The following is a 14613-nucleotide window of genomic DNA, read 5'->3' as shown; positions in this document are numbered from 1 at the left end:
TGACCTTAGATACTTCCTAGCTGTATGGCCCTGGGCAAGTCACTTAATTGTGTTTCCTTGCTTCAGTTTCCTCATTTGTAAAATGCGGTAGCTAGAGAAGGAAATGGCAAACCACTTCAATGTCTTTGCCAAGAAAACCCCAAATGTGGTCACAAAGAGTTGGACAGGACTGAACAACAAAGAACAACAAATAGAAAGGTGATGATGATGATGATGACGATGACGCCTTGTATTTCTCTGGGGTAGGTGCTATTATTTTCCTCATTGGATTGTGAGCTCCATGAGGTCAGGGACTGTCTTTGGCCTCTTTTTGTATTTCCAGGGTTTAGCCTTGTGCCTGGCACATAGTCATAATAAATGTTTATTTTACATATGAGGAAACTAAAGCATACAGAAGATAAATTACTTGCTTAGGGTCACACAGCTAGCTAGTGAGTATATGAGGTCATATTTGAACTCAGGTCTTCCAGACTCCAGTCCCAGATCTCTACCCATTGCACCACCTTGCTGTCTAAACAGGGAAACAAGAGACAGGAGGCATGAGAGGAGAATTACAGGTGTTACTTTTGTTTAAAAAAAAAAGAGACAAATCTTTATTCACTACTTTTTAAGTAGAGTTAGCAATATGTGTAGCTCATTGAGAAGTTGTAAGAGGGCACACTGGGTAATGGCTTTGTGATCTCCCTTTTATTCCAATCACTTCCCAGCTGGATAGAACTAAAGGTTAAAACTGATTTAGTCCCATTTTGGTTGATGGAAGTCAGAACTGCATCTTCCTTCTTCTTAACATGTTTGGCTCATCTGAAACAAACCATGGCCTCCTTCATGTGAAAACTGTGTATCAAAGAAAGTGTTCTCACTCCTGTTTTGGCCACCTGATGTCTGCAGAGCCCAGGAATAGCTTTAGTTAACCACCAGGACTTCTGGTTCCACGCCCAAGCTGGGGTAGAGTCCTCCCTGCCTCTCCTGTCGCCCTCCCCTTATATATAAAATCTTAAGTATATTCTGACAATCAGAGCATGGAGAAACATAAGAGAAGAAAAAATGGTATGAAAAGAAATATGCCATGTAGATAGCCTCTATTCCAAGCCCTCATAGAGGCCCTGTGAGGCAGAGGGAAACATTGTACCTGCTTCATTGGGAGGAAGAAAAATGGAAGTTCAGTAGGACATTCTTGGAGTATAGGGGGATCCAATAGTTCCCTGAAATGTTTCTTTAGGCACTGAATTTCCTGCTGAGACAACTAAGTTTGCTGACTGCAAATGATTCCCCAGGGAGAGTGAGAGGGACCTGGAAGCCTGACCATTGCCCAAACACTAAGAGGATGAGCAGGGTCAGAAGGTATGATTAGGGAGCACATCTCCTCTAGCTCACAGCCAGTGAATATGTGTCTTCACCATGATCACATTTGTGGGCAAAGTGTAAGTATATGGATTAGACCAAATAGTCATGCCTCTGATTCATTCTCACCCCCTCTTGTCCCATGACCCCTCAGAAGAATGTGAAAACTCTCCTCATTCTTCATCAGAACATGAGCCCAATTCTCTGAATAATTCATGGCACAGTATGTTCATGGGGGCTTGTTGTGGTGTTGGTATTTGAGGTTTGGGGTGGGGCCTCGTTGGCCTTCCTGTTTTTATTGAGGTTAGAAGAGTAATCTTTTGAATTCTGTCCTTCCACAAATGTTTTCCTCTCCCATTAATGGAAGAGGAAACTCCAAACAGTCAGATGAGGTTAATGGAGCAATGTCCCCATCGGGCAGTGGCAGTGCCCAAATCCATGGTCACCCATGGTCACAGCCTCTGAATTCAATTCTACTTTTTAGCCCCCTGAGCCACTGAGTTTCCCAGGATTCTTGTTTTAAAGATAAGCAAATGGTGGGTGGGCCAGCTGTTCCTCTTTGCAATAAAAACTAACCCAACCACAAAAACTGGATTCTAAATTAGACTGCCGCAGCTCCAACCTGACAGACCATCCAATCTCAGGATACCAAGAGGCTGGACTCCTGGCTAGAAGGATCCTCAGGGAAGATCGAACAAACAGAACCACACACAAATGGAGGCTGTCATTGGGGGAGATTGTGAAGAAAAACACCGGTACACCTGCAGCTCCATCTGGAGGGGGATATACTTGGGAGATATTTCTGAGGTCCTGAGGGTTGAAATAAATGTACACATGACTCACTCCTTCAAGTCCACAACAGCTCTAGAGCACATGTGAAGCTTATATACTTTGACATCTGGCAAAATATTCATATTTTGCCAGAAATGCGTGTTCCCATTGGCAGTGAGTAAAAGATTTTTAACATGAGTCCAAGGACGGAGTTTTCATTAGGATTCTGGAGAAAGGTACATTATTTTCTCAGGAGGGATCTTTTTCCTCCAAGCCTGTCTCCTTTTTCTGACTTGGCAGGACTTTTGCCCTCTTTCCTGTGTGGGACCACTCGGTGCTATACATTGGTTTGGCTGTGCGCACCAGAGAGGAAGGAGCTCAGGACTTGGACGGAGATTTGTCAATGGAATTTGTAGCTTATGGGTAAGCTTTTCCAGGACATAAACCAGACAGACCCAGAGAGCCCCCAAAATATGCAAGGAAGACTGAGCTTAGGGATGTTAGCACAATACAATTCCAGATTTTTACATGCTTAAGCTATGCACATCTCATCCCCTGAAAAAGCCAAACCAAGCAATCGTAACCATTGTGAGGAGAGCAGACTTTTCCTTATGAAACAATATTTGAAGGTTGGGAGTTAGGGTGGTGTAGGAGAGTCAGGAAATCACAAGGTAAAATTTCACTTTTGATGGATACCAGCTGAGTGATCATGAGTCAATGAGTCAAACATTTAATAAGCACCTACTATGTACTTGCACCATGCGAAGTGCTAGGTATACAAAAAACTGGGTATACAACAAAACTCTTGAGGAAATCTCAATTGAATGGGGGAGACAAGATCCAAAGTACTAAGCACAAGCAAGTTTTATACCGGATAAATTGGAGCTAACCAATGAGGATGGCACCAGACTTAAGAAGTATTGAGAAAGACATCCTGTAGGAGGTGGGATTTTAGCTGAGATGTGAAAGAAGGCCAGAGGCTAAAATGAAGAGGGAGAGCATTCCCCGCTGGGAGGCAGTCAGGGAAAATGCCCAGAAAGATGGAGGGGCTTGTGTGAGCAGTAGCAAAGAAGCCAGTGTCAATCTTGTGTGTGTGTGTGTGTGTGTGTGTGAGGGGCAGGGGTGGAGGTGGTGTAGGGTCTAAGAAATCTGGAAAGGTCACTGTAATTGGGACACGTTCAAAAGAACTTTGAATGCCCAACAGAAGATTTTATTTTTGATCCTTGAAAGGACAGGGAGCCGCTGGAGGACATTGAGAGGTGGAGTGACATAGTAAGACCTGTACTTAAGAAAGATTAAGTCACTTCTCAGTGTCTCTAGTAAATTCTCTAGGATGATCGATTACAAAAGACTTGCTTCTATGCATTGGTGGGGAGAAGCTTCCAAATTGGGGATTCATACTGATGAAAGCAGAGGGATCCCACCTCCCCTGAGCAAACAACAACAAAACTTCATCAGTAATGACCAATCAAGGATTCTAAATTCTCGTGAGAAGTTGAGATATGATGGCCAGATTTGAAACGGCCACAGTTCAAATTTAGCATGCGGTTCCTATGTAAGGATGTGCGCATCTTTGTGGGGACTACCTTGTTTAATTTAGGATCACAAATATTGAACTCGAATGGAACTGAGAGGTCATGGCATTTGACCTCTTCATTTCATGGATGAGAAAAAACCTGAGGCCTGGAGAGGTTGGACTTCTTTGAGCTCACACAAGTACCAAGTGACAAAGACAGGATTTGAACCCACTTTCTCTGCAAAATGAAAACAGCAACACCCACCATCACATCAATTATCTATTTCTTTCATGTGCATTTCACTATTCATTGTTGTTCGGTTGTCTCAGTGGTATCTGACTCTTTGTGACCCCATTTGGGAACTTTCTTGGTAAATATCCTGGAGCGGTTTGCCATTTCCTTCTCCAGCTCATCTTACAGATGAGGAAACTGAGGCAAACAGGATTAAGTGACTTGCTCAGGGTCACACAGCTAGTAAACAAATAAGGCCAGATTTGAACTCAGGCAGATGAGTCTTCCTGACTCCAGGTCCAACATTCTATCCACTGTACCATCCAACTGCCCTTTTCCATTATTAACAACCCCCAAATTTTGCATTTGGGGAGCACCTGGTACTTTGCCAAGTGTTCATAGACATCTTATTTCATGTTCATGGGAAAGCAGTGTAGAAATGGATAGGCATTTTCTCCTTTAATCAACAAATCAATATGTTATTGGGAGGTACCTATAACAGCATTAGGCACTTTGTGAGGCCCTGAGGAATCCAAAGAAAATAATGAAATCAATCCTGCCTTCAAGAAACTTACATTCTATCAGTTGCAACACTGTGTACACACATAAAAAGTATAGAACATTTACTTAGGGAACCCAGACTCAAGGAGTTTACATGACTTGTCAACTAAGGTCTGGAGCTCTTGATTCCTGGTCCTCAGACCTTTTCCCCACACCCCACCCATCGCTGCTTGCAAGTATGCTGTTATCTCAGCCTGTCTGTCCTGTATATCGATAGCTTGAAGAATCTGAAGAAGCTGACATCATAATAACATCGATCTAGATTCTGCTGAGATTTTTTTAAAATCCCCCCCTTAGTATTTGAATGATGAGATAAAATGACAGAGAAGCTGAATATTCTGTGTGTGTGAATGTGCATGTGAAATGCTGATTTACTTTTTCTTAAAGAAAAACACCAATAAAGACTCATATGAGGCACTGCAAGGCCATCCAAAAAGGATGCCCACCTCCTGGCATGACTAAGGCATTGTTCTGCAAAACTCATCCTTGGCCCGTGATGCTCACAATCTCTCCCTCCCATTCTCCCCTCCTCTCCTCAAATCAAATTGGAAGAAGTAAAAGCACTCAGGGGAGTAAGCAAAAACCAAAAGAGCAACAAAAAAGCCTCTCTTTCCTCTGATTGTGAACTAAGGGAACCAGTCCTGGGATGGGCTGAGTTCCTGCACCAAGCAAGAACTGCCCATGCCTCAAAGATGGCCGTTTGTAAGGGAGGAGGCCCTCGCTGCTTTCACACAATACACTTTTCTTCATTCCTTCTATTACTGCCAAGGCTTTGGGTAGCCTTTCAGGGGTAGAGGCTCCCATTTGTGAGGAAGAAGAGACAAATTCTCCTTAAAATCTTAAAGCATCCCAAACACACACCCACCGCATGGATAAGACAAATATTCAGCCTCAGGTGACTGAGTCTCCACTTACTGTTGGCTGCATAACGTAGGGTGGGTGAGGCATCCATGAAGTGCTCTGGACCTATGTGGCAAATGGCATTTGTTAGGACAAGAAAACCACAGAGAGAACTTGGCGATTTCAATGCATAGCTATGGCCTATAGGATCCTGGTCTTAGATAAATATTATAAGGCAGTTGGGAGGAAATGTTGTAAGTCAGGGGGCAAGTTTATAGTTACAGACATTGAACGGATGGTAGGATCATAGGCCTAGAACTAGAAGGGGCCTTCATAGTCATCTAGTTCAATCTCCTCGTTTTAGAGAAACTAAGTCACTGAGAGTTTAAATGACAGCCGGTGGGGGAGAAGGATGGCATGTGGCATATTTCCCTTGGAACCGGGCAAGCACACACAGTTTGGCTCCAGGAGGGGTGACATATGTGTTAAAGGCCATAAATGGCCAGGGCTACTGGTACATCTCTAGTTCTCCATGGTGGCAATGGGTGGGTGGATGGAGGGTTATGCAAACTTGGATTGGCAGCCAAATCAGGACAAGTTACCATGTTGTGGAATATAAAGCTCCGACGGATATGGTTTCTCATCTCTTTTTCAAGGCAGCCCCATTTTGGGGACGTGGCCCATGCCTGCTCTCTCATGGACTTTCTGATGGGGACAAAGAGAGAAGTCTGAAGGGATGTAAAATGTTCCACACTCATACTCCTCCACCTCCACAAAAAAGGAGGGAGGTATACTTTCTCTTTCCCCAATCTATTAATCTAAATTCTATTAGGATCTTCTTTCTGTATTTTTTTTTCTTTTCTCAAGCCTCCTTTGTACTTGTTAATGTGATGAAATCACACAGGAATTGGACATCTAACCTTTAGGGGCCAGCTAGCTTTCTCAGGCTGACAAAATCTTAGGCATAATCTAGGTTTAGGGAAAATATTCAGTCCTCTCTTATGATAATGATAGGGGGGGGCATCAACAGCAGCAACAAGATGCCCTATGTAAATTCTTTATTTTCTTTTGGGTCCCTGAGGGTAGCGCCAGTGAAGTGAGTTAGTTTATAGGAGCAAATTGCCTTGCAGAAAAGCATGGAAGCCATTTTGACATTGGACTCATGCTGGAGACTATCTATGTGCTTTAGACACAGAAAAGTCACCAGCAGAAGCAATGGATGATATATTTTTTTAAGCCATTGGGGTTAAGTAACTTGCTCAAGGTTACATGGCCAGTTATTCTGTGTGGGTGCCAAGTATCTGAGGCTGGAACTGATCCCAGGTCTCCTGATGCCAGGGCTGGCGCTCTTACTCACTGCGCCACCTGGCCGCCCCAAGTACTTTTTTTTTTTTTTTTGCTTTTTTGAAGGGGTAGGTCAGGCAGTTGGGGTTAAGTGACTTACCCATGGCCACATGCCTAGTTTTTTGTGTTAAGTGTCTGAGGTTGGATTTGAACTCAGATCCTCCTGACTCCAGGGCTGGTGCTCTATTCACTGCACCACCTAGCCCCCCCCCCCCAATGGGTGATCATTTACACATTGTTGCTTTTATCTTTGGAGACTAGGAAGCTGGGAGTATATTTCACTTAGAGAAGGTCCCAAGTGGGAAGAGATTTTGCAGCTATTTTATCATAGACTCAGAGTGCCTGATCCTGGTGTACATCATGGATGGTCTTGGCCAACCTTAGAACAAAAATACTACATGTTGTCCGGCTCACAGAGAACAAATTTATGTGACACTTGTACATACTCTCTGCAGTCCCAAGAAAAGGCAATTAGAAGCAAAGTCACCCCAGGGTCATGCAATGCCAAAAAAAAAAAAAGGCTCCTCTATTCACTCACAAAAATTTATGGAGAATGTAAGCTCTGTAAATAAATACAAGGCTTGATCTGGAGAGTAGGTGTGGGGAATTAGAGGAGAAAAATAGTTATGCATTTGATGGTCTGGAAAAGCTGGAATGTGATGGAGGAAGGTCAGGATGGTCTGTAACTTGATTGAATTAGAGAGCAATCCACTATAGCACAGGGACAGATCAATGACGGTGCAGGGTGAACACCTTCCCCATCTTCAGAAGACACATGCACACGTGTGTAGGCACACAGTTTAAAATAACGCAGGTACCCATCTTACAACTGTTATGGATGTTCTTGTAAGGACAGGTAGGGCTGTTTAGAAAATAAACCTAGATCAGGAGGACAAGGCAAGCACAAATAAGTCAGAAATCTAGGACCATGGAAGAAGAAGATAAGGACTTTTTGTAATTCCAGGAGGGAATTTTTCCTCTTGCAATTCATTTTACCTCTGTATTGAGAATTAAGCAGGTGAACCACCTGACGTGGTGAGATGTCCTGACCTTTCCATGCCTAGAAGCTCTGAAGTCTTGGCTGACTATTTTAAAATAGTGTAGGAGGGTAGAAGAGAGCTTGGCAATGGCTTTCTATCAAATGGACACTGAGTCCTACTCTGAAGAAATGGGTTGTAGCTATTCAATAATTCTTACCAGACCAACCATGGCAAAGGGAGATTGAGAGGCCATGTCATAGAATGAAGGGGAGATGGCTCCAAACAATCCCTTTATGTCCCATCTCCCTCCCCCTCCCCTACCAGCTGATAAATGGTAATGAGCACACACCTGTAAATAATTTATGAATATTAGTAAACTCATGTCACACATCTGTTAGTATGATGCATGGTATAACCTTGAAGTTAACATTGAGTATGAAATAAGAAAGAATGTATCATTTAACAAGTTCAGACATGCATGCCCCTTCTCTTGACCTTGTTACAAAATGTCTTTCTTGTCTACTACCAATGATTCCTTCTGGCAGGGAGGAAGTTAGAAATCTGCAATTGTCTCACATTATGTGGAGATGCCTTTGGCCCCGAGAGTTGGAAGTAAAGTTCAGTTTCATGTTTTATCCCTACCAAATATAGCTATGACCACAACTGCAGATTAACCCTTCTTTGTCTGCCTCAGCTCCCAAGGTCATTAAAATATATTAAAATTGGTGTTTTTATTAGAGTATGGGCAGAAATGCTTTTGTGGAAGGGGAAAGCACTGTTATAATGATACATTCAGTGAAGGCATGGCTAGAAAAACAAAAGGAATGATAAAGTAATAACAGAGAAGGAACAAAATATGATCTCAAACAGGAGAATCCTTAGAGGGTGTAACCTGGAATATGAACAAAAGCAGGAAGACTTTGAGAATAAAATGAAAAAGATGGGAATTACACTTGAAGTCCTTGGCCAAGGAGGAATTTGTGGCTGCTAGTAGCTAAGGGCTGTGGGAGATAAGGTATGACTGAATATATAAGGACACTTGAATTTTTTGTTTCCTTATTCTATTCCTTCTGTTTCTGACCATTTGGAAACCTCTCCTTCTTATCAAGAGAGACCCCCCTGGAGATGAAAGGGAGGCTGACATACCTGATATGTGGACACGGGGGAAGCAGCAATGAATGGCGTGATAGATGTCTGTGGAATCATGCGGTTTGTTGCAATACTGTACGGTGAAGAATAAAATCTGCAAACAGAAAGAACAAAGGAAGATTCATGAACCACCTGCACTGCTGGTTCCTGTCACCTGCCCTGCCCTTCTCTTCTGGAACCTCAGGCATCAGGAGAATGGCTGGGGAAGGCTATTAAGCCATTGGTTGCCGGGAGAGAATCTGTGGGTCCCCTTGAAACTTTGATATTCAAAAATCTCATAATCAGAGAATAAAATCATCTTTAACCAAATTTTAAAAAGCCAAAAGACTCTGGGAACTGATTTTTAAGCAAAAATCGACAACTACAATGGAACCACAAAGCAAGAGAAAGTTTGCTCTGTCTGGTTCCAACTCCCTGGAACAAGATGGCCCTCCCAGAAAAAGCTCATCACCTCCAATCTCATCGCCATGCTGGTAACTCCAGCCCCAATAGACAACACTTGCTTCACTCTCCTCTCCCCTCAGGTTTAGAGGGCTGGAGGATAGACTACCAAACTCTTCTCCCAATGCTTTCCTTTATAGGTGGGGGGGGGGGGGGCCAGAACCCGGACTCAGTCACTCTACTCTGCATCTGCTGCTCGGCCTGATTTCAATTCCGGGGCACAAGCTATCCCTGGACTCCTCCCACACCTTTCCTGGTTCCTTTTGTGTGTTGTCTCCCTCCATTACACTGTAAGCTCCTTGGGGGCAGGGACTCTTTGTTATCCCTAGGGTTTAGCCCTGTACCTGGAACATACTAGGCATTTAATAAATTGTTATGGATTCGATTGGTTTGTTGTTCTCTCCCACCAGAAGGTGACGAGGAGAAAAAAGGTCAATTCTTTCTGTGCTAAATCCAATGAGATAATGCATAAATCACTTTATAAATCCTAAAGTGCCATATAAGTGTAAGCTACTGTCAGTTCTTATAATGATGATTTGTGTACAGAGAGGGGAGTGGAGGTAGGGTATCCATGTAAACCTGCCACTCTGCTGTACTCTGCATACTCCCCCACCCCACACCTCCCCATTCCCTGTTTATGTTGTCAGGTACTGCCACCCAGGCCATTTCTGCACCTTTCTCTATGACTCCTCTCCATTCCATTTTCCCAGCAATGGGATGCCAGTGTGCTAACCTGCCTGCCACCCTCCCTTTCCCATCTTATTATTATCTATGATTTCCCCTCCACATGTTCAGTGCTATAGTCAAAACAGATATGCATACAATGTCTCCCATCCCATTTTTGCTCATGCTGTTCCCTATGGAATGATAGTCTTCATCGTTTCCTTCTTGGTGACCGCCACACTCTATTCATTATTCTTATCTTCCTCCAACTGGAAATTTGAACTGTGTCCAGGGGGCTCCCAGCTGGGATGGGGGGGCTTTTACATCTTACATGATTTTGCTAGGGCCTGTACCATCTCCTCTGGGTAATCTTGTTGTTGTTGTTGTTGTGTGTGTGTGTGTGTGTGTGCGCGCGTGCGAGCATACCTCCTCTTGCTTTCCAACACTCCCTATGCCTTGTTTTTCCCCATTAGAATTGAAGCCCCTCGAGGGCAAGGACTGTCTGATTAGTTTGTTTAGCACAGTGCCTGGCATACAGTAAAAGCTTACTAAAAGTTTCCATTCCCTATCTCCTCCCTCTCCCTTCGTCGGTTCTATTTCTGTCTCTCAAATTCCTATCCAACCTTCAAAGCTCTAATCAAATATCATCTCTTCTATGAAACCTTCCTATTTCCCTGGTCAATAACAACCACCTTCTTCCCTGGACTTCTCATAGTACTTTGCTTTGTAATAATAATAACAACCTTTATATGGCGCTGTCTCTTACTTGATAATTATGATCTCACTTGACCCTCACAGCATCCCTGGGAGATGGTATACTCTTCTCTTCTTAAGACTATTATCTTAAGCTTAGTAAACCTCCAATGATACTTGTCTGCCATTTGCTTTATAGTTACCCACTATTAGATCTGCTCTCCCCCCCCCCCCACATCAGATGGTAAGCTCCATCAGGACATGGATGATCTTACCTATACTTTCTAACCCTCTCCTCACTCCCCACCCAGGGCCTAGCACAGGCCTCCATACATAGTGGGCATTCGGTGGTTGTTGTCTATTCTTGAAGATGACCAAAATGACCTCACATACAATCTCAGAAGGCTCTACCACAGTTGGGGCACAAACAGTCCACATGGACATTTGGAGTGAAGATGCCTCTAAATTTGCACATCTCACTTTTCTTCTGAGTGACTGTAATTCTGCTTTACTCATAGAGCACAGTGCCTTCTTTGATGTGGGCACACCATGTGGGGCAGTGAGTGTTGAATGAATACAGTTCTGTTTTATAAATGGAAGCATCACTCATATAGTAGGTAGTTCCCTGGCCTTGGAGCCAAGAACATCTAAGTTAAACCCTGCCTTTATCATTCATATGTGATTATGGGCAAATCACCTAGCTTATTATGAGCCTCAGTTTCCCCAGCTGTAGAATGGGAATAACAACAATACCTTCCCCATGGGGGTGTTTAAGGTGCAGATGAGACGATGGGTATAAAGTACGTTGCAAACTTTAAATGTTATGGAAATATCAGATTTTAATGATGTAGAAAGACAGTATGGCCTGGTGGATAAAGACCTGGTGTCAGTAATAGGCATACCTCATTTCAAGTCACTCCTAGGACTGTACTACTTTGGCTAAGTCACTCGACTCCCTGATACAGCCCTCAAAGCCTGCAGGTGGCAGAGAAGAGGCCAATCAGGGTTGATTTGGGACTGCCCTATATTAATGAAATCACAAGTCTAGTTTTCTCTCTCTCATAAAAAGCAGTTATACTTACAAATCTCCCTAGACACTGAAAAGCTGGGCTTTTGAGTCTAGAAAAGTCTTGGAATTGTTCTAAGGAAGAATGCCAAAAGGTAGTGGCCAAAGGGAAAGTCCGATTGTGCCTTAGTAAGTAGCAGAGGTGTTGATGATTCTGACTAGCTGGTGCAGAGGGTCCCCTCCATCCCACATCAATCAATAGCCCTGGGAAAAGGAAATTAGCAGTAGTCAGAGAAAGCAGCCACTCTGCAAGGGCTTTCTGCCTTTGTTTTCCCTTAGTGAGTGGTCTGAGCCTTTAGGAAGCTCTCATATTAGAGGAATTGAAAATCAGTCTTCTTTAATGCCTCGTGTTTCAGTGAATGCCCAAAGTAGGTCAGTCAAAACAACCTGAGGGCTGGAAAGGAAGGGGCTTTCATTGAGGGGGAGGATAAAGAAGGAGAGCAGGGAACTTGGGAAAAGGAGGTAGCGTCATTCCCTAAAGGCAGACACTCTTTTTTCCCTAGCCCACACTGTTGGAAATGAGAGAGGGTAAGCAGTGCTAGGAGGCACACAGTGGAGGGACCTACGGGTCACAGAATCATGGGCTTATTGCTAGAGGGGACCTTAGAGACCATCACGTCTGACAGGCTCATTTTACAAATGAGGAAACTGAGGCACAGAGATTCACTGCCTTATACAAGGCTAAACAGGTAGCAAATATCTGCTCAGATTTCAAACTTGGGTCTTGCCAACTCCGTGTGCACCACTCTGTACACTACTTGGCTGTCTTTAGGTAGTTCTTGTGGCACAGTGCTAGGCACAGAGGAACTGACATACACTTATTGACTAACATAAGAATTATAGGAGCCTAGATTTAGGGCTGACAGTGATGTAAGCAGTCAGCTAGTCTAACACATCATTTTGTAGATCTATCTCACTTTGCCTTATGCCATGGGGCCTCCCCTGGCTTGTTAGGGATTAGTTCCTTGCATATCATGTGTTAGAATGGTTCAGGAAACACAACCCTTTACTTCAAAAAGAAAAAGTCTTGAATTTATACCATCCTACTTTGGTAATGTACTTGACATATCACTTTAGGAGGCAAGGGATAAAACAAAACTCTGTTTCATGGCAGGTGACTTGTTCCCCTTGATGACCTTGACCATACACCCAACACTTCCCACTTGCCTCAAGCTGGGCCCAGAGGTTTTTTTTCTGGGTCAAATACCCTGCTGCTCCTAAGATAAGTTCATTCATTGCTAAGCCAATCACTAATCAAATTTCACCTTGGATGGTCTATTTTGTAAAGTGTGCCAATTGGTGCCTCGTAAATGAAAGCCGTCAGGAACAGATTGACAGGCAGGGTTTACAGGAAACTCTATGGGGAAACTCGATAACAGAAACATAAATAAGGCATAACAGTAAAATGATACTAGGAAAGGGAACCCTGGGGAAAAGCATTAATGCATTTTTGTTCTCTTTGCCCTAATCCTATCCATCAGACAAGTAATGGCATTCCACCCTCTCTGGCAAGTTCAAACATTGCCACTTGAGGCAAAAGAGTCATTTAGATGGAAAAAAGCACTCCTGAAGAAACTCACTCCACCATCTTGATCCCCTAATTCTGGGTCTTGGAAATAAGCCCTTCCTAAGTCCAAACATACACTAGCCAAATTTTCAGGAAATGCTTGCTGAAGCCAAGGCATGAAGGACAGCTATTTCATCAGCAGCTTAGTAGACGAGTTATCTGAAGAAAATAAACAGAACCAGACGTCCGTAAGGCTGTGGAAAAATGGGTTCCTCAATCTCTCTCCTTTCCCCCGTGCCCACACCATTTATCCGTCATGGTTTTGAAAGCACTTTCACACAGGTATCAAATGAAAAATTATCCACCAACACAGATAAAACTCTGAAAGCACATGGCTCCTTGCTTCATGGGATTGGACAGAGAGAAGATTGACAGAGCTCTTTACCTCAAACAACCAAGCTAGTGTAAGTGGGAATGCAGGATACTATCTTTTTGGATGGGGAAGCACTTAATGTGCCTTGCAGATGCTATTACTGGGAGCTGAGGCTGAGTCCTGCCTGGCACTCAGCGGTTGATTTCTCCAGGAAGAGAATTTTCTCTTGCTACATACACAAATTCACAAAGTTTTTATGATTTTTGTCAGCTTCCTGGTACAGCAACTCCTCCCCAAAGCAGACAGTTGTTAACCCATGTCACTAGGAAAATCCAGAAGGTTGGAGATGATGAGCAGCAAGGAACCTTGGAGTCCATTTAGTATAACCTCCCCCCTATCCCCCACCACATCGTCCAGGTGGGGAAACTGAGCCTGAGCCAGGTTAAGTGACTTGTTCAGTAAGCACCCTGTACCTCTGACTCTAGAGCTAGTGATCTTTCCACTGCACCAAGTCCAAGGAATATAGATGTTAAATGACTTGGCCAGGGTCACAGATCCAATCATTCTACAGGTTTTGAACCAAGGAATTATTGATTCTGAGATTAGTGCTTTATCTTTCTGCCACGCTGCCTCTCTATAGCAGAAGATAGCTCTATCTATAGATAACATTCATATGCACTTTGCACATGTGATCTCATTTGATCTTCACAAACAAACAACCTGGTGGGTAGGTGCTATAATCATTCCCATTTTATAGATGAAGAAATTTGGGCAAAGAGAGTTCATGTCAGAGCCCGTGTCAGTTGCCCAGAGTCATAGAGCTAGGAGGTATTGTATTCATGCATGTATACATGCAGGATATGTATTCAGGTCTTCCTCACCACAAACACAGAGCTTAGCTCAGCATGCTATCCATCTACACATACTTCCCTACCCACCTAGCTACCCATCCCCCTATTACCTAGCATGCTTAATGCTAAGGCATCAAAGACATAACTAGAAAACACAGCTCAGAAGATTATAAGGGTTTCTTTGGGGAACTTTGATTATTAAGCAAATGCAAAAAGTGCCTTGGTTCCCTGGAATTTAGGAAGGATACCCTCCAGAAATCCACAGACTCCAAGCTGAGGTCCCTA

At 43.5% G+C, this 14613-nt stretch overlaps 1 protein-coding gene across 18 annotated transcripts in view; it reads right to left on the bottom strand.

Moving 5' to 3' along the window:
- Positions 1–14613, bottom strand: part of RBMS3 (RNA binding motif single stranded interacting protein 3) — a 1480592-nt gene that overhangs the window by 133123 nt on the left and 1332856 nt on the right. For 14 of the 18 annotated variants that reach the window (XM_069088563.1, XM_069088548.1, XM_069088561.1 and 11 more), the window contains 2 exons: positions 8732–8828; positions 5337–5387 (listed from right to left, as the gene is read on the bottom strand). In XM_069088563.1, coding sequence (XP_068944664.1) covers positions 5337–5387; positions 8732–8828 — 148 coding nt within the window. The remainder of the gene's footprint in view (positions 1–5336; positions 5388–8731; positions 8829–14613) is intronic. The other 4 variants (XM_069088550.1, XM_069088553.1, XM_069088557.1 and 1 more) reach the window with 1 other exon arrangement.

The sequence above is a fragment of the Petaurus breviceps genome, unplaced genomic scaffold (genome assembly GCF_028583685.1).
Source record: "Petaurus breviceps papuanus isolate PSGF00001 unplaced genomic scaffold, PetGlider_PUasm1.0 185, whole genome shotgun sequence".
Taxonomy (NCBI): domain Eukaryota; kingdom Metazoa; phylum Chordata; class Mammalia; order Diprotodontia; family Petauridae; genus Petaurus; species Petaurus breviceps.
Note: the sequence above shows the minus strand (reverse complement) of the source record. Positions and strands in the feature narration are given on the sequence as shown.